General features: G+C 38.1%; 1 protein-coding gene across 15 annotated transcripts in view; it reads right to left on the reverse strand.

Moving 5' to 3' along the window:
- AKAP13 (A-kinase anchoring protein 13) overlaps nt 1–25654 on the reverse strand; it is a 344171-nt gene that overhangs the window by 66011 nt on the left and 252506 nt on the right. For 9 of the 15 annotated variants that reach the window (XM_059912541.1, XM_059912540.1, XM_059912537.1 and 6 more), the window contains exons 10-15: nt 23772–23908; nt 13488–13858; nt 11192–11245; nt 7911–7976; nt 5419–5611; nt 2424–2532 (exon numbers count right to left, since the gene is read on the reverse strand). In XM_059912541.1, coding sequence (XP_059768524.1) covers nt 2424–2532; nt 5419–5611; nt 7911–7976; nt 11192–11245; nt 13488–13858; nt 23772–23908 — 930 coding nt within the window. The remainder of the gene's footprint in view (nt 1–2423; nt 2533–5418; nt 5612–7910; nt 7977–11191; nt 11246–13487; nt 13859–23771; nt 23909–25654) is intronic. The other 6 variants (XM_059912543.1, XM_059912542.1, XM_059912538.1 and 3 more) reach the window with 2 other exon arrangements.

Raw genomic sequence — 25654 nt, forward strand, 5'->3', positions numbered from 1 at the left:
ATAAATTCAACTTAAGCCCTATCATATTATTAGCCCTGTTGAATAGTTCAAGGACCCAAGGTCACAAAGCCATTAAGTGTGCTTACAATAAGACATTAGTTAAAATATCTTAAGTGTACCACACACTTTGGGTTTTAAAATCACTGGGTAGGTTTTAATTATGATAGTTTCAGCAAGGAAGACCATGGCCAAAGATGACTCATGCAGAGTATTTAAGAGATCTGGAATGAAGATTTGTGTCCGTGCAAGTCGAGAACCGCCCAGTTACCCTGAGACTTAAAGGCATAGCATGCAAGATACAAGTTTTAGCCTTCTGTTTAACAGCCAGAATTTTTACATCTGCAAAAAATTTATGTTTCTAGAGCAGAATAAAAAAATACAGTTGGGAAAATTAATTGTATGTGGGGAGGGACTAAGGAGAAATACTGTCATTAGAGTTGATGAGCCCTCCAATTATAGTATATGCTAACTTAGGGAAGTAAGTGGGGCTGGCTAATCATTCCAATCTGCATGAAATGTACATGACAAATCAGAATGAGGGTACTCTACTTTGATGAAAGGGTTGGACTCTTGCTCCAAGCTCTACTCATGACAGCAGTCAGCTTCTGATCTCAGTACCCCTCAGTGAGCTGAGCCACAAGTCCCCAGCAACGAGATGTGCCAGAGCTCCTGGCGCTAGAGGACAGTGTTTCCTGGGGGTGACCCGCATCATTTAGAGTGCTGGTTAGCAACTGAAAGCACAGTCAAAAACCATCTTGCTTTTTGGAGGAAAAATAATGAAGTGTTTCATGCACGAGGCAAGAGAGTGTGTCACAGAACAATGGAAAAAGCTCTCTCTCCGGGCCACGTTCTGTTGGTACTGGGCAGCTGTTGCTGCAGGAGCAGGCCCTTCACCAGGCCACGGGAGGAGGGGGTGCAGAGCTGAAACGCCTCACTGACTGTCTTTGGTTATCAAGTTCTAGTTCTCTGGGTTCAAAGCCACTATAAACTATTTTGTTATAATAATTTTCGTTCTACACCAGCAAAACCACTAACCCAAAGCCAAATGAAAACCAAACCAAACCAAGACCCAAACAAAAACAGGAACAGCTATTTCAGTCAAGTTCTGTGAGGTTGTACCTGTTATCTTGGGGAATAGGTCATTATTAGGCACCTTTAGTCCAACAAGCCAGACTGGTATCTGAAGTACTAATCATATGAAAATGAGGACGAAGTTAACAGAATTATCCATTATGCCTTAACTCCACCGTGGAAATTAAGAAAATGAGGCCTCTAGTAAGTCATGAATGGAGACAGAACATCCCATTAATGCAGGGCAGCTACTCCTGTCCTCAACTCTTTTAAGATGAGTTATATATCAGGGGACGCTGAAGAAACACCAGAAATACCAGGAGGTATACCCTTTGCTTCAGCCTCCTGAATACATGATCTTTCAGCAAAGAATGTAATGTACCATACTCTCTTTGATGAGAATTTAAATCTTTATATCAAGCTCCCACACTGCAACTACTCATGAAAAAGAAATCTATTTTAAAAATAAAACAAAAAGAGTGGGGTTTCCCAAAGAAACCTTTCTGTGGCAAACATCTGGATCCAATTCAAATATGTTTTCGAGCATCTTTAATTTGCAAACGCTCTGTGCCTCTGGATGCCCGACGTCTCTACATAACTTTCACAGTCGTGGATCCTGAATCTGCATACGGCTCCAGTAATCATTTTTGGCTGTAATCCTTTTGGCATTTACTTAACTGACTAAAAATGTATCTCAGTCTCTCTTTGTCCTTCAAGAGCCTGACATTTTTGAAGAGCTCAGGAAACTAGTACTGGATAAAATGTGGATAATTGTACTGTGATAATATAAGAAAATATCTTTGAGACATAAGAGCATTATATGTGTAACTTACTTTCGAATGTTTCAGAAAAGTCTTTCAGGACAGAGATAAAGACAGGGAGCAAGATGGATAAAACAAGTGTTAAGGTAACATTTGGAGGCTCCAGGTGAAGAATGTGTGACTAAGTCTTTGTACTGTTTTTGCAACTATTTTAAAAAACAGTTACTTTTAACTAGAAAATAGTTATAAATATTTTTATTTATAAATAAAAAAGTTATTTTTAACCAGAAATTATCTCAAAATAGAAAGTTTTTAAAAATGTTTGTCAGGTTTAGGCCTAAGAATACAATGAATTTAATGTGTAAAGGAGATTTTTATGTAGTAAAAGGAGGAAGATCTTCAAACTGAACTCTGTGTCACCTTTTTTGTAAATGATGAGCCATTCATTCAGAGGAACAGGCAGGCAAATGCCGTAAGGTAACGGCATAGGGTCTTAAAGTGGAAAAAAAAAGAAAGAGAGAGAGAGAGAGAGAGAGAGAGGAAAAATGTTTAAAATATAATATACTTAATTAAAAACAGTAGTATACTCACTGTCCAACCCAGGATGGCTGATTGTCATTAATGAGATGGATTTCGTCAATGGAGAAGAAATGGCTGATGTACAGTAATTAAATCCCTGTTGTTTAGATCTGTGACATGTCTGTGAAGGAAAAAAAGTAAACAGGTTGTGAGTACCTGCTCTCATATTTCTACATAAGCACCAAATTTTACATTCCGACTCAGCCTAGGGAAATAAGGCAGTACACAAGAGGGATAAGAGCACAGGCTTTGTAGTCAGAAGTCTCCCCTGCCACGAAACAGCTGCTCAACTTCAGAGAAGCTACCTAGCTTTTCTGAGCCTTAGTGTTCTTATCAGTAAAATGGGGATAGTTAGAGCATCCATCCTTTACAGTTGTCTCGTATCCCTCATGATACCTAATGATGTTTCAAACTTCATTAGTGCTTAATAAAACATCTACTGAATGCATAATCAGATAAAAATAATTTCACTGGAAATACCAAAACTACATATAGTTCTTGCTCTTTGAAAATCTAAATATCACTTACAGATATAGTAGGATACCAGTAATATCATTCTTATTTTAAAGAGTTGGAAACAGAGGTACAAACAGAAAGTGTTTTAAGATCACAAGCAAAGTTGCCTGTGCATCTGGACAGAAGCCTAAATCATTTTCACTTCCTCTTCTAAGATTAGACTGCTTCTACATGAACATGAGGGTGACTGAAATTTGACAACTGAACTCCCTCAGTAAATTCACAGCCACTTCAAGGCCATGTAATCCAACCCACTGCAGAAGTTTCTGCAACAAAACCCACGACAGTCAACTAGTGTTTACTAGTATGCTTCCGGTGATGATGGGATCCCTCTCCTTTTGCTTTGAGAGAGGCCATTCTAATTGGCAACTAACTTTAATGACCATAAATCCCTTCCCTTCATAGTAAGCTGAAATCTTTACATGCTGAAAGGGAAGCAATGAAAATCCGTTACCAGGGTGAACTCAATTGCGCCAACGACTTCTGATTATTTAGAGCTTGTTCCATGGGTAACCATGGAGTCTGAGGCAAACAGTTGCTATGTTTTGAATACAACTGTGAGGTCTGAAAAATGACATCAGTGAAAGGCAGAGACCTTCAACAGAAGTTGGCTGCAGGCAACTTGTGCACATCAGTGATACCAGCAGCTCAAATATCCACTCTGAGGTTACACACAAGATGGAAAACTATGGGTGGGCAGAGCCCCCGGAAGGCTAAGCACACAAGGTGCTACACTGTCCACAACTTCAGCTAGGCAGACTCAATCAGAAAGGACATTAGAAAGACATCACTTACTATAAAACAGGGTCATAGCTAAAATTCCTAGGAATGTCAGTTCAGGAAATGTTATTACATAAACAATATTAAGAAAATTAAAGTGTTCTCATTTCCTCATTAAAAGTCATCTACTTCAAAGACATGGAAAAAAACAGTGAGACTAACAGTCTGGAATTCTGAGTTTAATACTGTTCAGCTAATAGCCAGTTACGAGGCTTAGGCAAGTCATTTAAATGGGCTTGAAGTTCTCACACACCAAAGCTTAAGTGGAATAGGAAGGGATATATTGGCTCTAAGTCTATGATTCTGTTCACAAACACACAATTTTTGGTATTTTACGTGGTCCTACAAATGACTTCCAAAGGATTCTATACACGTAAAATGCAACTTTTTCACTTGTCAGACTTTCCACTTGTCAGAGATGCTCTTGGTAGTCACCAAATTACTGTTTCTTATTTTTTCCCTCCCTTTTCCTGTTACCATTAGGCTAAATAAATCTAAACCATTTACTTCAATGAATATATTCTCTGTATTCTTGTTATTTTTCTTAACTTTTTCTAAAAAGTATCAGGCCAAGAAGCCATGGGTGGGGGCCAAGAAGCCACGGGTGGTGGCCAAAAGGAGGTAAAATTCCTTTAGGCCTTCAACTGCATTTTCCTTAGGCCTAAATTCTCTTAGGCCTTCACATGAGCATAAGCGATACATTCATTACTAAGGTAATCCTCTAGTGCCAAATTTATATTTGGTCATATCATTGCTATGTAGCAGGATGTAATAAAAAATTAAATTTCTACACAAAACCTTAGTCACCGATTCAAAGAACAGGTTAAGGTTTTTGTTTGTTTAATTTGAAATGTTTCCTTACATTTCTATCTAAAATGCCAGTCACCTATTCAGAGACACGTGTTTAACTTTTTTGTTTGTTGAATTAGACATGTTTCATTTGAATGTGTATCCCGGAATCCTCTCAGAAGTTAATCCAAAGTCTCCTTGGCCGAAGAGGAGGAAAAAGGACTCGGAGTGGGGTAGGATGCTAGAAAAGCATATGATTCAAATTCTCAACTCAAAAACTCCCTGAGGGTAAGTGATAAAGAGAAGATGAGAACTAAGAAAAAGTCACTTGGTCTGGTTGAAAAGGAAGCCCAGGACCTTCAAGACAGGAATTTCAAGAGCGTGATAGTGGTGGACGTTAGGTGGGGAGAAAGAGAAGGCAGGGAGTGTAGACGCTGTCTCAAATAGCTTGGCAGTGATAGGAAGCAGAGAGAATACTTAGTTGTTGCCTAGACAATGCAATGAGACAAAGAATTTTTCTTCCCCAGGAAGGAGAAACGTAGGACATGTTTTTGAGAATTGGGAAATTTAACAATGGTAAGTAATACACTTCAAGACTCATTTTACTACTGGCGTGGTAAAAGAAGTCCTCAGACAAGAAGAAAAACTCAATTTAATATCCTGGATACTCTCCTAATTTCAAAATGTTTGCTTTGCTGGAATATTTAAATCTATGCAGATTAATGGCATTCTTTAATTAATATTAAGTGCTAAAAAACTGCTGTGTGCTACACGGAGATTATTACATAGTGGGTAAGTAATCATAGCTCCTAGCCTTATATTAACATAAATCTTGCCTTCTTTGTTCCTAATATGAGGACATATTTAGGGAAATAAAACTAATTTTTTCCAAATTAGCAACATATACCCATTTCAGCCTTACCTGCTGATCAAACATCCTATGTTCTCTCTGGCCTGATTCCAGATCCTCTTCTGAAAGTGACACCAACGAGTCACCCCTTTCCTCGCCACTAAAAGGGTGTCTGAGCTCTTTGGTGTTTGAAGAGTTTACTTCCAGAGATGAGGATGGCTTGTTTCCAATACCAGCTCCTCCTGTCAAGCCTTCTAGACTGAAACTGAACACAGAACCAAGAGTTAATTCATTCTATTTCTGAGTTTCAGAAAGGAAGGAGGATACAAAATCCCTTTAGCTGTATCTCCCTTGCTCATAAGTATTTCTATGTCACCCAGCAAAACCATCTGCAAGGGCATAGCCATGAGCGCCACCTACCCTTCCCCGCAAATATCCTGGTATGCTGAGAAACATACTGCACTTAGATTTTTTTTTTTTTAACCTCATTCAACTTATTCAAATGTTGAACCACTTAAGGTCATTTTCTCAGACATTTTTCAATATACCATAGGGACAGGCCACATTAGCTTATTGATCTTTTATTCATGTGTGTTTTTTCCCTTGATCTGATGTGATCAATCTTTGCCAGAATCTGAACTCTGCAAATGCCAAAGAATTAAATGGCATAAGTAACTTTCAGAAGGCAAAGAGGGAGACCTAGACTTGAGAGAGAGAGAGAATATGAGCGTAAGTAACTTTCAGAAGGCAAAGAGGGAGACGTAGACTTGCCCTTGCATCCATCAAGTGGACCTTTATAACTTTACATTCAACTATAGTCTAGGTGACCTTTATAACTTCACAGGTATGCATCCACCCCCAGAAATCCCACATTACGTAGGAACATGACCATCTGTGCACACCTGCCCGGACAACAACTGCTTTGACAGGTTTCCTGAGAATTGTTATTTGCAGACAGGCACATGTGACACCTTAAAGGGCAAAAGCTGAAAAGCTACTGCATCTAAAAGAGGTTTAATTTTTTTTTTTTTCCCCTTAATACTGACAAAGGGGAAAAAAGCAAACTTAAGGTTTGGTATCTAAAATGGGATCCCTGGAATAAAGACTATGTGGTTTGCGGAGCGAAAAGCATTTTTTTGTAAGCAGGAGGCTACAGAGAGAGGTTGGCCATCTATCATCCTTGGGGTTGCTAGCCAGAATAATTTACATGCAGTTACAACTGGATCTCAGAATACAGCTGTAGCGGACCATGTCCTCAGTTACAAGCATCTGGAATTGTATTTGAAGGTATACTGAAGCTATTTAGTTATCTCTGCTCAAAGTTAATTGCTACAGGGCTTCCCTGGTGGCGCAGTGGTTGAGAATCTGCCTGCCAATGCAGGGGACACGGGTTCGAGCCCTGGTCTGGGAAGATCCCACATGCCGCGGAGCGGCTAGGCCCGTGAGCCACAACTACTGAGCCTGCGCGTCTGGAGCCTGCGCTCCGCAACAAGAGAGGCCGCGATAGTGAGAGGCCCGCGCACCGCGATGAAGAGTGGCCCCCACTCGCCGCAACTAGAGAAAGCCCTCGCACAGAAACGAAGATCCAACACAGCCAAAAATAAAAATAAATAAATTAAAAAAAAAAATGTGTATCTTATTAAAAAAAAAAAAAAAGTCAATTGCTACAAAAAATTTATGTATGCCAGTCTAGAAGGGTTTCTATTTGCTCTTTTTCCCCATGAATTACTTATTATGAACTGAAACCGTATGCCTCTATTTTCTTGAGTAAATTAAGCAATGGATTTTGTTTTTCTTATTTCAATATGACAATAGAAATCATGACTAACTACACGTAAATGTCTCTGTAAAACTCATTTTCAATAGCAGGGATAAGAAGACAGACTAAGTGAAGAAATTTAGTTTTCTATTATGAATTATTTGTAAAGCCTGGGAAAGCCAGATCTATGCTTACCACAAAATTTAAACCTGAAAATGTTTTAGTAATTAAATCTGGCTGCTTAGTTGAGAGAAGAATATGCAATGATGAGGAATCTGTGAGCTTGGAATCTAAACAGATTGGTGGTCTTTGGTCACTTTGTTATACAGCAGCAACTAACACAACATTGTAAAGCAATTAAGCTCCAATAAAAATGTTAAAAAAATAAATAAAGAGATTGGTGGATTTGGAAGTGTAAAAAGATGAGTGCATCTTATTAGCTGCCTTGTTTGTGTTATTGTTTTCCGCAGGATGTAGGAATTCCTAGGATCTGGGAATTAGGACAGATCAAAACAAACAGAAAACTGATTTATCATACCACGGAGACAAGTCTGTGCAGGAAACACCAAATCTATAGCCACTTGAGCCAAAAAGGATGCATCAGGGTACACCATCCAACTCCTAGGCTGGACCGCTTCAACTGGATCAGTGGTGCCCACAGCAGAGGCGGCACAACACTGTGCTCACAGACAAAGCAGGCTGCCATATGCATTCCAGCCACACAGAAGCCAGCTCCAAGCCAAAAGCTCAAGTGCCATATTTTATGATTCCCCCTTTGGTGGCTGGACACATAACAATACCATACCTTCTGTAATTAAAGTCAGCGCTCAGGGCAGCAGAGTATTGCACACCAGAGGGACACCAGCTCATACTGGGGATGACATCAAGGGAAGAAACAGAAACGGAAGAAGAGGAAACAGGGATGGGATTATTGGGTTTAAAAAGAAAGGGCATGGTTAGAGACAGACGGATTTATCTGATTATCGAAAAATTAGGAATGTAACATTGATTTAGAACTTAGAAAACGGCTGGAACAAAAAACACGGAAACTTAAAATTGTTCTACTGATGTCCATCTACATAATGTGCTGGAAATGACTACGTGAATTCTTTACAGGATAACGAGCCCCATCTTGGAAAACCAAGAATTCCTCCTAGCGAACCCTGAACAGAGAGAATCCACCCTACCTGTGGCTTCTTCTTTGTTCCAACCTCCACTACTGGGGACAATCTCTCTATACATCCCACCACTCCTCCAACTCCCTTACCCCAGTATCTCTAATCCTTAACTAAAAGGAACGATGACAAACTGCACTAGGGTAGGCTCACTGAGTCATCAGTTTTTTTCATGTTTCCATTAAGGATCCATCTAAGCCAGACAATTCATATATCTTTCATAATGATACCCAATCAACACTTAGATTCACCTTCAAACCCTATTCACCAGGCTCCTATGCTAAAGATAAAGCATATAACAATGATCCTGTTTCCTTGTATTTTAATGATAACGAAGGGATTTCTTTCCTTAAAAAGAAAAGGAATTTTATAGTACTGAGTGAGCAATGTGTCTCTTAATTTTAGGTTTGTATCCACTTTCCCACAAGATTTTAAAAAATCCACTTGATCATCTACTTCCTTGACTATCTCAGCACTGATATTTATTCTCAAGCAGCAAGAACAGAAAATCTGGGGTTGGAAATGCTAAGTAAACATAACCAGCCAAAAAATAACCAATTCAAAATATCAGATACTCTGTGAAAGGAGCTGCATCCATAGGAGAGGATTTCTGATTAACAAAAGCTATCATTTAAAAAATAACACTGCTACTATTTTGGCCTTAAGGTCCTCAGTGACATTGTTTTAAGAAGGGGGATAAGAGTAAAACCAATCAGCTTCCTGAACCTTCAAATGGGAAGACCTACAGACACCAAAAAAACTCACTTTCGTCTTGAATACAGCTGATAACTCTGTTTTGTTGACAAGTGGGAGGTTTTTGACAGACGAAAAAAGACAAGGAAAATGGTGGGAGAATAAATATGAGCTACCTCTATGGATCCTCTAAAAGTAAATCTTAAAAATAATATCAATAAAAAATAATTTAAATGGTAAAACATTTTAAATCAGATTAAATTAATAGTACAAAGCTCACAAGTGCAAAAGCAGATAGTGGAAATACACACCTGAGACATGTCTCTACTAGTCTGCTAAGCAAGACCAGACTGACTTATAATTTACTTGTGGGAGGGAAGCAAGACTTGATATAGTCTGCAGACACACATGAGATTCAGAAGTCCATTCTTTGAAAATTAACTTAATTTGATATCTCTAAACTGTTAATAAAAAGGCACATTATGCCTAAATAGCCAATTTATTAAAAACAGAACATAGAAAAAATTAGTGACTGAATATATTTTGCCAATTTATCATTCATTAAAACTAAAATAATGTCTTTCTTTCTACAGATTTAAACTTCCCTTTACTCTCAGAGAATGACAATGATGTGAGAGACTGGGATGAAATTTAGGATGAAGAGAACGAAGAACTACAGGGAGACAGAAACCGCATCTGAAAAGCTTTTCTAAGGATTCAGGAAGGAAGCTGCAGATGGTCCTACAGTAGCAGAAAATTTCTTTCACAACTAAGAGTATTTTTGAGAGCATCCTAATTTCCTCAATTCCTCAACTGGGGGGAGGTAACAATTCATGGTTCTTTAGCTTTATTTTGAGATTTAGTAGTTCCAGATTTAAAAAAAACAAAAACAAGTATCCCGCTCCCCCCACCTTTTAATACTTGTTGGAATGTTTCAATTTTAGTAGCTAAGGCTTAACACAAAATTTAAAATTATAACCCATGTTCTTCGTACAGAAATGTGACTAGGGATGAAACCGTCACTGGAGCTGCTGTGATGGCTGTTTCTACATGCTAACCTGGACTGTATCCAGCAACTTGTCATCTTCCAGTGTCATCCAGTGCATGATTTTAATAAGTCCATACTGAAGAGTTTAAAAGAAAGTCAGACAAATATATCTCTAAAGGTTTTAGATACTTCTACTGAAAAAGGCATTTAACAACCTGTTCCCCTGGAGAAAAACTTAACCAGGTTCGTGATTATCTAAGATTCATGAGAACATTTGTATTTGAGCTCAACTCTCTGCCTAAAATCTGGAATTAAAGGAAACACCTACTTGAAAAAGATGAAGTGGGAAAGAAAGACTGTTATTTGCCTGCTTCCCAACAAACAGCTTCAGCTAATAGTTAAAAATACCTCTTTACAAGTGTCCCCTAATATGAGACACTAACAGTAATCAAACCATCGTTTTTAGATTTCTAAATTTTTTTCCAAACAAGGGAAGAAAAAGTCACAAATGACTTCTGTACGGTAAATATAAAACAAAACTCAGCATTCGAACAATTTAAAGCAAATCAGCACTTTCTGGCTAGAAATGACTTTTCAGCTTATAAATCACTATAATTTTTAGCTTCAAAATTTTACATGACAAAAAATACTTAAGGAATTGAAAGACTGAGAGGGCCCCTGAGAAATCAGCTGATGCCTCTTACTTGCTTTAAGGAATGACCACATCAGCAGTGGAATGGAGAGTGCCAGGTGGCCTAGGAAGACAGGCTTTCATCACATTATTAAAGAACATGTTGAAAATATTTTAGGGCCTGTACATGAGCACACTCATGTTTCTGGTTCTTCCCCTTTTTTTGGAAAGAAAGAAAAAGTACTCCCCAGGGTCCATTACATAGGCACAACAGACACTTCTTTGAATTCTCCTGGATAAAGCTGGGGAGACCCTATTATCAAAATTATCTGAACACCAAAAAGCACAAGATGGAAAAAATATTTTTTAAACTGTTTTTCAAAAAATAAAAGTAGAATACGAAAAAACTTCAAATTCGAGAAACCATTTCATATGGAATGGACATTAGCAATTAATAAGTACCTGTATTTTATTTGTCTGAAGCAGACATGACATTATTTAAAAATAGACTATTTAATCACAGATGAAGCAGAATGAGATGCTTGTTAGTATAAGCTCAAAGGCAAACAGTTAGTCCATCAAGTTAGTGAGCTCTGTACCTTCTCCTATGAATGGGAGGTCTCCTGACAACATCCCCAAGAACTCGCATTGAACTGAAAATGAATGGTGGAAGAGGTCAGTGTCGAGTTGAAATAAAATGGATACAAATGCATGAAACATACAGACATCACACTGGGAAGAGACACAGTCGCCAAAGAGAAATAGTTCAGGGAGTAAGGGAATGAAAGAATGTGGAATCAGGAAAATATTATGACCAAAAAGGCCTGATAATTTCTGAGAAGGGCTACTTTGCTCCCTCCTTGCTCCAAGGAGTTAATCAGGTGACCAAGAATGAGGTTTATTAAATTATAAAAGTAAAAGGATTTTTAAAAAAGGCCATTCAAAACTTTAAAAGGGTTTTCTTAAGACTCTACAATTCAGGTTACACTATATGCAGATAATACTATAAGAATTAGTCAAACTAATTAAAGTGAACCCTAACTCTCATTCCATTATCTCCAGAGGTATTGGGACAGGGGTGCTAAGCAATCCTTAATGATAAACTCAAACAGGAGGTTCCATGGTATCACATAGGTTGAAAATATAAACAATTTAGGTGATACGGTTCTAATCTTAGCTCAGTCCTAAAATCACCATGTAATCTTGGGCAAAATCATTTAATCTGAGCTTCAATTTCCTCATTGGAGCTACATGACCCATGAAGGCACATCTAGCTCGGAAATCAAAGTCATGGCAAAGGGATCCATAGTGGTTTATAAAGGAAAACAGATTATATATAAAATAAATCCTCATTTCTCAATGTTGTCATCATCTAAGACAAGTATATCCTGTCAAGAAGCTTCTCTTGCTTCAGGAAGGGAATTGTGGCTGTAGGGATCATTCCCCCAACCTTATTTTTTCTTGTGGTGTGAATGCTTAAAAAAAAAAAAAAAAAAAAAAAAAAAAAAAAAAAAAAGTACAGCTTGAATACAGCTGGGAAAGCTGGGAAGGAAAGTTTTAGAAACTGCTTTTTACATAATCTAGGATTTCAAATATATATAAAAACTGCCCATCAGATAAAGCAACCGCTTATTTTTAAGCTTAGCATCCTGAACTCCACCCCAGAATAATACGGAGTTGTAGAAAGAGCGCCTGACCAGGAAACTGGAAACCTGGATCCCACTGACCTTGGGTAAATGATATAAACTACCTGCAGAGTCTCATCTGCAAAAATGGGGTTAATCCCACCTGACTCATGAAGAGGTTGCAAAATTACATGAGACAATATGTTATTAAAAGAATCTGAAAAGGGTAGCAAGTCAGGAAGGTATAAGGTATGATGAAGGCAGGGACTTTGTTCACCTCTGGGTCTCCAGAACGTAGAAATGCCTGACATGCAGGCGGTGCTTAATATATGTTGGCCGAATAAAAGAATAAATGAGTGAGTGAATGTGATCAGATTACATGTACTTATAGCTATGAGCCAAAATATTAGGAGGTCAAGGAATTTTTAAAAAGCAAACAAACCAATAACTGCTGCCGGTGAACCGTTTCTATCGATTGTTTTACAACTGTCAGCCTCCTCCCCTGGCTGCTTGTCCTCATTAAGAAAGCAGCTCTGGAGCAGGCACACCTTTGTACATACAGTAGGCATCATGGCACTTGTTCTTTACACTTAAAGCCATCTGCTTAAATTCATCTAGGCAGCCAATGGTCAGAAGCCAATCCAACTTTTCTTATAGCCTGCTTCCAAACTGAAGGTATGAGACTGGGTGGCACTTACAAGAGAGCCCCAAGACTGAGTGATACATGGAAAAATAGCAACAATTGAATGATTATTATGATCTCTTAAGGATTAAACACTGGTAATTTAGACTTCATCAAAACTCTCTGCACTAGAAACAGATGGCAATTTCTATGAAGCACTGTGAAGACTTAGATGTGTTGAGACTGTAAGAGTTCATGTTTATTTTTTAATTCAAAATTGACATGAAACTATTCCCCCCCAAATTTTCTAATCTCTGAATTTCATGAACAAATCTGGTCTGAAAAAATGCTACCATTTATTAAACACCCACGTGACTGACATACTTCACTTGTAATCTTTATTATTACAAATATTCTGAAAGGCAAGTGTTTTACAGATGAGAAAGTTAAAGCTCAGAAGGGTCAAGTAACTTGCCAAGGTTATCCACATAGTAAGTTATAGAGCTAGAGTTTGAACACAGATTTTCCTGATTCCAAAGCCTATATTCTTTCTTCTATACCATGGGGTCCCCTAAAATCTTTTACTAATAACACCAAATCAAAAGCAAGCAGACACTGAGAGACTAGACAAACAGCCTGCCGTCTCACCTCCGCTGGTTCATTTCTGCGTCACTGGCTGCGTTCTTCCCAGGACCCCAGCTGTGCCTCCGGAAAGGGGACAGAGAGCGCATAGAGCTCCTCAGGACAGAGCAGTTCGCAGGCACTTCGGTGATGCTGTCCATCTCCTCCTCTTCCATCTCACCGGAGCCAGCAGGCTCACTCTCACTCTCTCGACCCTCAGCTCCCACCCCATGGTTGTAGAAACCATCAAGACATTGTTGGTCTCTGGACTTGTTCAAATTTGAAATCTGGGGGAGGGACACATCACTGCCATGAGAAGAATGTCGATCCAAGGACGCTGTGTCATCGGTGGAGGAACTGGATCCAGTGATATCACAGGCCAACTGTTCTTCCTCAGGCTGTAATGGAGAGAAAGCACGTATGGTTGGAAATGGCAGGACCAAGCAGACAGCTCTCTGTTATTCCCCATCGAGCCAATGCCTTTACAGTGGGTAGGACAGGCAAGATCACAGTTGGCTTCAAACAGATTTCTTTCTTAAAGCATGATCACAGATGGATTCAAACAGCCTCCAGTAAAGGTAGGGTCGAGGTCTATGCTCTTTTTACCCTTTTACTAGAGGTGCTAGATGGGAAGTACATCATTTTCCCTTTCTTACAGAGGAACAGATCTAATTCAAGTCAGTTTTTTTCAGTCAATACCATCAACTGAAATGAAGGGCAACTATGTCTCTGAGGTTTCTGCTTATGAAAACTCTAAATTCATACCATATAAAGTTTAGGGTTTTTTTGTTTTGTTTTGTTTTGTTTACAAGCCTTAACTGAAAACAAGGTAGTGTGCTTGTCTACAACAGTGATATACTGAAGTTTATATTCCAAAAGTAAGTCTAATTGTTTTCAGTAGCATTTTGAAAAATGCAGAAGAGCTTATTATCCCACCTAAAGTCTGCCACAAATGCCCAAATTCTGGCCACGAACACCTAAATGCAAGAAATCTATCCCCTTTTTTCCTTTAACTGAGTACTGGCTGAGTTTTATCGAGCCAAACTGTACATAAAGTCATCAGTCCTGGCAATGCAGCCTTTGATAAAGTGATGATACGCTTTCCCTGGCCAACTTCTAGAGCCTAACAGGAATTGTGCCATTTGGATCCCAGTAGCCTGACATTCTCTAAGTGCTGAAAGACACTAGAACACATAATTTGATGGGTGAGGGAAAGGTAAGCGTCATGGCATTCAAAAAATAAATTTACCCAAAAGATAAGTAAAGTGTCTAAAAAGACACATGCTCACATTCTGAGTTACAGATGTGGGCACTGTACTATCTTAATACCTTTATTTTGCGTTCTTATGGGATAGGGAGCAGGGAATAGAGAAAGGTATTCTCTGATTTTTTTTTCCCCCTTCACAGTATTTCCCTAATTAGTCAGTCTACTCAGTTTTAATTAGGAGTAAAGAAACTTACAGTTCTTCAAGAAAGATTTTAAAAATTATGGAAACTAATGAGCCCTGTTAGCTTTGAAACAGAAAACAACTCCCATACTAAAGGGAGTGCCACTTTAAAGGCTTAACATAACACTGCAAAAGCACTCTACCTTCTGAAAGCATTCTTTATACCGCTGGGGCTGGATCTCACAAGCTCATATGAGCTTTTTTTCCCACCCTGTAGAATCCAGTTTCCTACGTTAATTGCTCTTTAAACGATGAGTTAGGGAAAGATACGAGGGGACCATTGGACAGTCAGAAATCTGAGGCCCAGACTGTCTCCTGGGCTCCCCCACCCCCCCAAGTACAGGAGAAGCAAGATTTGAACGGAGGTTGATTTCAACTTTTAAACTGCCCTGTTCTGTTATCTTAAAAAAAAGAAAACCAACCCTGTAAGGATAAGATCACCTTAAAAAAAAAACAAAACAAAACAAAAAAGAAACCACTCTGTAAGGATAAGATCTCAAAGTCAATATCAGAAAAGTCCTCAGTGTTCCCTTCACTGGGCCACACTGTAAAATAAAACTATATGCTTTACCAAGTAGATTCTAAAACAGGGTAGGTCTTGTTTTAAAATAAAATTATCGATGACTTCTTTTAAGTTAGTGAGGATTGACCTGGACATCCTAAAGTTTCTATTCCTGGGGCCACTCTCCACAGAAAGGGAGACTATGAATGGTCATGAATACCAACTTTAGAATACACTTTTAGGATGTCTTAGCTTTTTCACTGTACTGTGTTGAATAGTAGTGTCCTCCTCAAATTCACATCCTTTTCGGAATGTGACCTTATTTGGTTGAGTCTTCGCAAATGTTATTAGTTAAGATGAGGTCATATCACACTAGGGTGGTTCGTGAATCCAAAAGGAGTAGTGTCCTTATAAGCAGAGACAGCAGCCCCTCTGATACATTGCTTTCAGGACCTCCTGCCTCCAGAACTATGAAAGAATAAATTTATATTGTTTCAAGCCACCAAACTTGTGGTAATTGGTTACAGCGGCCCCGGGAAACTAAAGCTGCCTAAAGCTGCCTAAATGTCTAATTCTCCAAACAATACCAAGGGACAAGCAGAATGGGCATCAAAAAAGCAAAATGTGTGACTAGCCTGTTTTAAAACACACAGGCAAGGCTTCAAAAGACATGAAAGCTTTTGAGCTGAAGTTTCCATTTATCACACATTCTTCGTACAAGTTAGCTCTTCCCAGTGTGAAGATGACTTGCAGATGGTAGAACAGGTATTTCTCTGTAAAAAGGAGAAATCTGCCTAGCATACAGCCTCAACATAGCCTTGTTCCCTGTGTGTGCTATGGCATTTCTTGGTGTGTACTTTTAACTCTGATTTTTAAAAAAAAACAAAAAACACAAAATAAAAGATCTGGGAGTTTTTTCATAGTAACACGTGATTTCTTTAGCTTTGCATTCCTGATCCTGATTTAAGAATTAGGTTCACACAGTATAATATTCTTACGCTCAAGTATTTTTGTGAGCTAGCATTTATTATCTGAAAAGGGAAAAATAGGACAAATTCAGAAATTAAGACTGAGCTCATTTATTAAGTACTGAGGCAAATGGTTTTAACTTTAGATTGAACCTAAAGAAGGCTCTAAATTACTTTTTTCCAAGTTTTTTTTAGCGTTCTCAAAAGAATTTCCCAACTTCATCACATCTTTACACTACCTTTGCAGACTAGAAAGTAGTCAGTGGTGTAATGAGAACTCAAACCCGGAGTATGGTCGTAGCCTTTCTATAGCTAGGTATGTGTCTATGGATAAGTCACATGATGATCTTTAGATCTAAAGGTTAGAAATTAATATAACGTCTGTTGAAAAGTATTGTCCATTTAAATCATGGATAACAGAGGAAAGAAGGAAAGCAGGTTTTTAAAACTTTTGAACTGTTTTTGCAATGTTCCCTTTCCAGTCCCTGAATTTGTTAGTGCTAAAGTTCTTAGAGATATCTGCCAAATAACAGATGTGAGAACTACTACTTCCACCATTTTCCTCCCTTCTCAAAAAAGTACCAGATCTTGGGGGATACTGTTTTTTCATTTATATATATTAGAAAGGGAAAAAAATGATGGCTTCTGACATAGACAGAATGTTCCATGCCTAATATTTGAAGCTCCTCTTAAGAGTTTTTGAGCTATGTGTCAGTCTTTCTTCAGAGAGGTCTTTTCTCTTAAAATGTCTGCTAATTAAACGACTTTCAAGACTTAGGAAATTATTCCTGATTGTCTGCAGGAATGGTGCCATGGGATCAGTTAAACTAACACATTTTTTAAAACTTAGTTTTGAATCCATGTAAATCAAATGTACTAGTTAAACTGATCCCATGGCGCCATTCCTCCAGACAATCAGGAATAATATCCCAAGTCCCATACATATATATATATATATATATATATATATATATATATATATATATATATATATATATTTATTTATTTATTTATATGAATACTTATGCATTTATATATAAATATATATAAGAATGAAAATATATGTATATATATATTTTCATTCTTATAAACAAATGGCCAAAACACAATTGTGATGAGTATTAAGACTGGGTTAGGGCAGAGAAGTAGAAGAGATATTAAAAGGTGGAAACAGGAGAGAAGGGGTGGTTGGGAGTCACGTATGTATGCGAGACAGCAAGCATACTAGGGAAACTAAGACCAAGTCTGTACCTGAGACTGACACACAAATCCTTCCTCTCTTGAGTTTTCATAATTGGTTTCCCTCCTGCATACAGGAGGATGGGAACACACACAAAAAACTATCATCTCTACCATCAGCTTCTCTCTCCTTGGGGTTTATAAAATTTTGAAAATCTGCAAATGGTTATCAGGCTAGAAAAACCCAATAGGCGTCAGAGAGAATGCCCTCTGAGCACTACAAAGGTGTGAGAGTGGCTGGTCTTTCCAACACTAGCCTTACACAGACAGTTCTGGCTTCAGTGGCAGGGGCTGAGTCCAACAGAGTGACCCAAGGATACTTGGGTTTGCTTAATTTAAGGCCAAATAAACTAGGGAGAATGAAATTACAAAATAATTACATAAGTAAAAGTTAATGTAAAAGTCCAAAACAAATGATGATGTTTATATAAAGCTTGAGAGAATCTATTACTTAAATATATGTGCAGTATAGCTATTATATAAATTTGAATAATAATTATTTACTGGATACTCACCATGTGTGGGCCTCTATACTAAGTGATTTCGATGTATGATTTCTTTTAATCCTCACAACTATTTGATTTAGTAGCTATTCTTATTCCCATTTTATAGATGAGAAAACTGAAGCTCAGTGAGGTTACATAATAAACTCAAGTTTCTAATTTAACTGATCTGGAGTAAGGGCCAGACTTTTTGTCTTTGTCTTTGTCTTTTTCCCTTCTTCTTCTTCTTGTTCTTCTTCTTCAAGCTCTCCAGGTGATTCTAGGTACAGCTAGGATTCAATCCTATTGCTAAAGACTACAGAGCTGTTACTGCAGCTGGGGGCAGACAAATCAATAACAAGATAGGACACAGGTAGCAATAACTATAAAAATGTGATAAGTTACACTTCATCAAAATTTTAAAAATTCAGTGCATCAAGACATAATTATCAAAGTGAACAGGCAGCCATAGAGTGGAAGAAAATATTTTCAAAACGTAAATCTAACAAAGGACTGGTAACCAGGATACATATATAGAATTTCTACTTCTCAACAACAAAAAGACAAATGATCTAATTTTTTTAATGGGCAGAAGAGATGAAGAGACATTCCATAAAGGAAGATACACACAAGTGGCCAATAAACACATGAAAATGTGTTTAACATAATCATTAGGTGTCAAGGAAAAGCAAATCAGAAACATAGTGAGATACCACTACATGCACACCAGAAATGCTAAAGTCAAAGCAAAACAAAACAATTATACATGTTGGTAAGGACGTGGTGCCACTATAATTCTCATTTTTGCTGTTGAGAATAAAAAATGGTACAACCACTTTGGAAAAAGGTCTGGCCATTTCTTATAAAATTAAACCTACACTTACGATATGATCCAGAAATTCCACTCCTGGGTATTTATTTAAGAGGAATGATAATATTTATATTTCATTTATATGAAGTTCTGAAATAGGAAAAATTAACCTGTGGTGAAAAAAATTAGAACAGTTGCTGCCTCTAGTGGGTTAGAGAGGAGACAGACTTGGGAAGGGGCATGAGAAAACTTTCCAAAGTGATATATCCTTATGGGGGTTTAGGTTACAAAGATGGGTGAATGCATTAATCAAAGGTCACTGAGGTACAGCTGTTATGGAAAACAGTATGGAGGTTCCTCAAAAAATTAAAGGCAGGACTAACTGACATATATGATCCAGCAATCCCACATCTGGGTATATATCCAAAGGAAATAAAGTCACTGTCTTGAAGAGATATGTGCACTCCCATGTTCAAAGCAGCATTATTGACAGTAGCCAACATATGGAAATATCCTAAGTGTCCACTGACAGATGAATGGATATAGAATTAGTCAGCCTTGAAAAAGAAGGAAATCCTGCCGTTTGCGATAACATGGATGCATCTTGAGGGCATCATGCTAAGTGAAATAAGCCAGACACAGAAAGACAAATACTGCGCGATCTCACTTAAATGTGAAATCTAAAAATGTCAAACTCATAGTAACAGGGAGTATAATGGTGGTTACCGGGGCCTGGAGGGGTGGGGGAAATGGGAAGATGTTAATCAAAGGGAACATACTTTCAGTTACGAGATGAGTAAGTTCTGGAGACCTAATATACACCATGGTCACTATAGTTAATAACAAGGCACTGTATCCTTGAAATCTGCCAAGAAAGTAAATCTCAAGTGTTTTCACCACACACATAAAAAGTAACTATGTGAGGTGACAGATATGTTAGTTACCCTGATTGTGGTAATCACTTCACAAGTATGTATGTATATATGTATATGTATATAAGTATTATATATATGTGCATTTATATATATATATAAAAACAACATGTCATACACCTCAAATATATATGATTTTTATTTGTCAATTATAACTCAATAAAGTTGGGGGGGAGTCATTGAATGGTACTCTTGAGACTGCATACTTCATTGTATGTAAATTTTATTAAAAAAAACCCCAACAACCCTATAAACAAATACTGAATTCTAAGTATTTAGGGGTGAAGTGTATTGATATCTGTAAGTTATTTTGAAGGGCATCAAAGAAATTAGATGAACTGGTGGGTGGAAGAATGAGAGACAGATGCATAACTATGTAACAAAGCAAATATAATAAAAAGTTAATTGCAGAATTTAGGTGGTGGATGTTCACTGCACAATTCTTCTAACTTTTCTGTTTCAGAATTTTTAAAATAAAATGTTGGGGAAAAAAATGCCTGATTGGCTTTCTTAACCAGCGTTACACCATATAGGTATGATATAGATATGTATATAGAGAGGTGTAAACATTATATACACTTACATACATAGAAATATAGAAATAGCTATGCAGTTTATACCTTATTACTACACCTGAAGGAATCATGCTTAATATTGCCAAAATACTAGTCCTTTCATTTTCATTCATTTGCTCGTCAAATACTTATACATTATTATCTATTATATTATACACAGGGCACTCTGCCATGTGCCTTGAAAATAAAAGCTCATATTTTAAAATCCTAATGTATGCCAATCACTTAATCCATTTATGTGCAATACTTTATTTAAGTATCTGATAGCAAGCATCAGCCCTGATTCACAGTTCTGAAATTACAATAATTTCAATACTTATGCATAAGTGATTATAGTTTTTCTAATTTGGATTCTGTAAACATATTTACTTTTATCTCTAAAAGTTTAAAATAAAAGGTAAATTTTTGGCTTGATGTTTCACAGTACATGTTGTGTGGATGACCACAGAGGATGGCTTTTAAGTACCTGAGAGCAAACTACAGCATATGAAATAAAGGATTTTCCTTTAAGGGTTAGCACCTTAGGGGAGTTACTTTGATTTTCTTAATCAATTGTGGATATGTCTTATAACTTGGAGGAAAAAACAAGGTGTAAGGGCTTTACTTTATCTCTGGGAAAAGAGGCAGCAACTATTAGTATTTTCTGTGGCCTTCAATTATCCTTCTTAGCTAGTGCCAGAAAGCGTCCTAGGATTTCTTCTCACGTTAAAAACAAAATTTAAATTTTATGCTGTTGATCTATGGAAAAGAAAGAACTTAGAAACGAGCAAATATCCGTAAGAATAAACATGAAGCTCACAACACTCACCAAAGAGTCATACTTGCCAGGAGGCAGGCATACTGAGTGGAAACATAAGATTAAGTGGAAAGTTCTGACAAACGCCGCAGGCTAATGTTAAAGAGACCTCTGTTAAGGCCAGAGTCACACAAGTGGCTGCAGGAAGTGACCTAACGCACGACTCATGGTTCACAGAAAAGGATGTTGCAATGCCTTGCCTACAGATTATTTTTTAGAGAAGGGAGAGTGGGAGGGCTGGAGCCTGAGAATAAACTCTGGGACAGTCTGATGTTTCACAGTACATGTTGTGTGGATGACCACAGAGGAAGGCTTTTAAGGAAGTAGCTGATGGCCTGTCTGCCACTGCCATGCTTCTATATAAAGCACTGGTTATTAATGCAGGTGTCTGGAGGTTGAGAGCAAAATAACAGAAAATGAACAGATTTCAGAGTTAGGGCTAGGTACAAATCTCAATTTTGTTACTTACCAGCTGAGTAATTTTGAGTAAACTTCTTTACCAATCAGAGCCTCTATTTCCTCAGCAGTATAATGAAGATAAGACCACCCACCTTGCAGGGTTGCTGGGAGCATGAAATGTGATCACATACGTAAAAAATTCTGTTCAGTGCCTAGTATAAAGTAAGCATCTTGTACACATGAGTCTGTCTGTCTCCTTTTCCTTTCACATGTAAACCCTTGGTTTTATGAATGCTAGAGAAAACATTATTGCAAAACCTCTCTGTCACTAACAACCGTGGTAGAGCGGAGACACTAAGAGGAAGGACCCTCCAAATCTCGCCCCAGGCCATCAGACATTCTTCTGTCAGCATGAAGAGGTGAAAGTGCATCGCCATTTCTAGACTTGCTGAGGCACCCCAGTATGAAATGTTGGTAAAAGTTTATTCAGAAATATGCTGCGACCTTTAAAAATTGTATCTGTCCAGTCATCCTGAAAAAACTGCCAAATCTAGCACTGGCCATTTGTATGAACAATCTCCTAAATGCTTTTGGCAGTTTGAATAATTAGGTAAAATGCAGTAAATTCTAATTCTCCTTAGCTAGGAAAATCATTCAATTTAGTAACCAGAAATAACTATCATTCTGCAGAGATGGTAACACCCAGGGCAAGCTGTCATGCACCTAGGAGGTTCAAGCAATTATTTCTTAACAGAGACTTTGCAATTTGTTAAAAATTTCTAACTAAGAAAATTTTCACACATATATAAATGTTTAACAAATCCTCATGCATCCATGACCCAGCTTCAGTGATTACTGATGACTGTTTTAAAGCTGGAACTTAGAGATATTATCTAATCTATTTATCTCAGACAAAAGCAATACATTTTTAAAGACATGCACCTTTGGAATGGTATTCCCCTTGGGGGGAGGCAGACACTTTAGGAGTCCTTACAATGAAAACCTCAAAATCACAGTGGAAATTACCTAAATTCTGTTGGTTAAAAAAAAAAGATCATATTGGTGTCCCTCTCCCTAAATAACTTCAGAGAAGGACAGATCCTCCAAGTTGTGTGGACTTTTTACTTTACAGAATCCCTTCTATGAGTAACAATTCCATGAGTCTTTCCAAGGCCCTCTGGAAGACAATGACCACAAGGAAAAGGAACGAGGAAAAGGGCGAGGGGAGGCCAAGCGGCCATATGAGAGCCGCTGAGCAAAAATGAAGGGAAAGTGAAAGTAAATGCACAGAGGCTTAAATACATTCCAGACCAGAGTCCCAGAACGGTAAGCCCAGAACGGTAAGCCTTCTTCTAGCGTAACTTTTAAACCCAGCATCATCACGCTGCCTTGGAGAACCTAATCATCCACTAACCCAACTGCTCTCATCACTTCTCCAAAGTCATCGTGAACCCTCACAAAGGCGTCTGCACAGCTGCCTTGTTTCTGCCCCCTCAACCACTCTCTATTATAAAGACAAGCACTTGTGGCATATAACTGAGTACCATTTGCTGATCCTGCTGTGGGAAAGGCCTCTACTCTTCTTAGGAGACAAAACCAACCTTGCTGCAACTAGATACAAACATAAGCAAAAGAAAGCAACCCCCCCACCCCCACCACTCTCTTAGAGCCTCAAATTATATGAAAACACGAGGTGATTCATGTGGATGGGCTTGGCTTTTCACTAGTGAGAAAGCTTGGATTCCTGAGCAGAGCTCTAGAAACTTCCAATGAAGCAGGCTCGATGAGGACGGGTGACATCACCAAGCTCAGCAGCGAGCTTCAGGCCTAAACACATTAATCAGAAGGCTCTGTGGTTAGTTTATACACATGACGTCATACAGTCTGAGCTGTGGTTCCTTCCTGCCCCCTGAGAAGTATTCACTGTCATCTGATTTAATTCACATTAAAGGAACTTCCATTTCTTTAGGCTTCAATGTGACCTTCAAAACCTGCACGTAACCAGCCATGATTCTACAGAAAATAAAGTGGCCAAGGCCTCTTTCTAAGGCCTGGCAACCTGGAGCTTCATTCTCTGAAAGGGAGCATTTACACTTCTCTAAGACCTGAAGAGAAGCCCTATAAGGCTAGTAGGAGTCACACACTGAGGCCAACAGTACCTTGGAGAAGATAATGCTGTCCACTTCTTCACTCGGTGAGTGGAAGAGGTCAGAATCACTCCCAGATTCTCTTTTAAGGACACCTTGTTTTGAGGCACACTCTCTGCCCAATCCAACATCCAGGAAGTTATCACATTCTGAAAAAGAAAATTTATTCAACCACTGCTTTAAAAAAAGAATCAGTTTCTTTTCATTCCAGCCTTTTAAATCAACCAACTGATCAATCCCCCTCCCTCCTCATACTAAGAAGCTGTAAAGGACACAGTCGAATTACTAGCTTTCAATTCTCAGTTGATACAGTTACTACAGGACAACCATGAGTTTGTCATGTAAACCACAGGTACAGAAAGATAAAACAATGATTTAGAACCATAATTCCACCTATGTATTTAAATAATGATCTTTTCCTCCCGGTAGTTACAGAATTTATTTCTTTTGCTACCAAAATCAGAAGTTCCTTATTAGGAAACTATGTGATAGGGTTTGTGGGCAATTTCTGTTTTGAGACTTAAGTTCTTTCTGGAAACTTGTTACTTTATCAAAATACCGAGATAAAAGACAAAGGGGGAGCATAACTAATAAAACGTATCAGTGTATTAAACTCACGGGTTCTATTAAGCAATACCAGAAATATAACTATTTAAATTCTCCTACCTTAAATAGATCTGACATTGGACGAATAATGTGATGAAGAAAAATATATAATCTAGAATCTGTTTTCAGTTCAACAACTAGGATATGGACTCTGGTAAACCAGACAGAGGGGGCCTTGATAGAAATATTACATTGGTACATCTAGGGATTCTAAAGATCTGTATGCTTAAATTAGCAAAGTATTTAACCCATTCTCTTCTTTAACTCTGTAAACAAAAAGGACATGTGACCTGATGACAGCAGATAAAAATATCTCTATGTACATAGTGAAACCAAGAAAGATATCAACCTCCTTCAAGAAGTTTTGAAGAATGAAGCGTTTCCATTCTAGTTAGCATTATGCATGATTTGGAAAAACATACGTATGTTTATCAAACCTGCAGGTGATACTAAGTGATGAGGGACAGAGTAGATAACCTGGCTACCTAGTAGTTCATGAGAACTCTACCTGGAGGTTTTGCTTGAAAGCAAATTCAAGAGGAGGTGACAATACAAGGTTATGGCAAAACAAACAGAAATACTAATAGTTGTAGGCTCTATTAATAGACAATGCACCCAAATCCAAAATGGGGACAGTCTGGCCAGTATGTGCCACCAACACTGCACCTATACGGTTGTGTTTGTTCCTAAATATTGATAAATTAAATTAAAACACTGATAAACAAAAATGCATGCATGGTAATGAGGTCACCATGAGTGGAAACACCTGAGATGCATTCAGGTTGCAGAGGAGCTTGAAGAAAATGTGTCTTGAGGATGGCTGCAGATTTGCCCTGTGCCATTCAGGAGGGAGAACAAAGTCCGCCAAGTGGAAGCCAGAGCTTCACTATAACGGGGCTTCGGGCCGTAGGCTGGCAGCCTTATAAAGTCATGAGGCTTGTTCACCAGAAGGGCTGGAGCAAAGGTTGAGTGACCGTGGCAAGACATTTCGAAAAAGCTGTCTGCGCAGAAGTGGACGTGGAGACTGAACTAGATGACCCCTAATGTCTCTTTTAATTCTTACAGTCTATGCTTAGACAATAAATGTATGTGTGTGTGTGTGTGTGTGTGTGTGTGCGTGTGTGTGTACAGGTCTGTGTTCAGAGATTATGAGAAGAGGAAGTTTTTCTTACCTAAATTAACTAATAATTGATCATCAATAAATAAATAATTTGCCCTGCATTAGCCAGGAATCTTAGAGGAAGGGTCAAAGAGGCACTGCACTGATACAGGTCATGAATCACTTGTCA

This window comes from Balaenoptera ricei, chromosome 2, assembly GCF_028023285.1.
Source record: "Balaenoptera ricei isolate mBalRic1 chromosome 2, mBalRic1.hap2, whole genome shotgun sequence".
Lineage (NCBI taxonomy): Eukaryota > Metazoa > Chordata > Mammalia > Artiodactyla > Balaenopteridae > Balaenoptera > Balaenoptera ricei.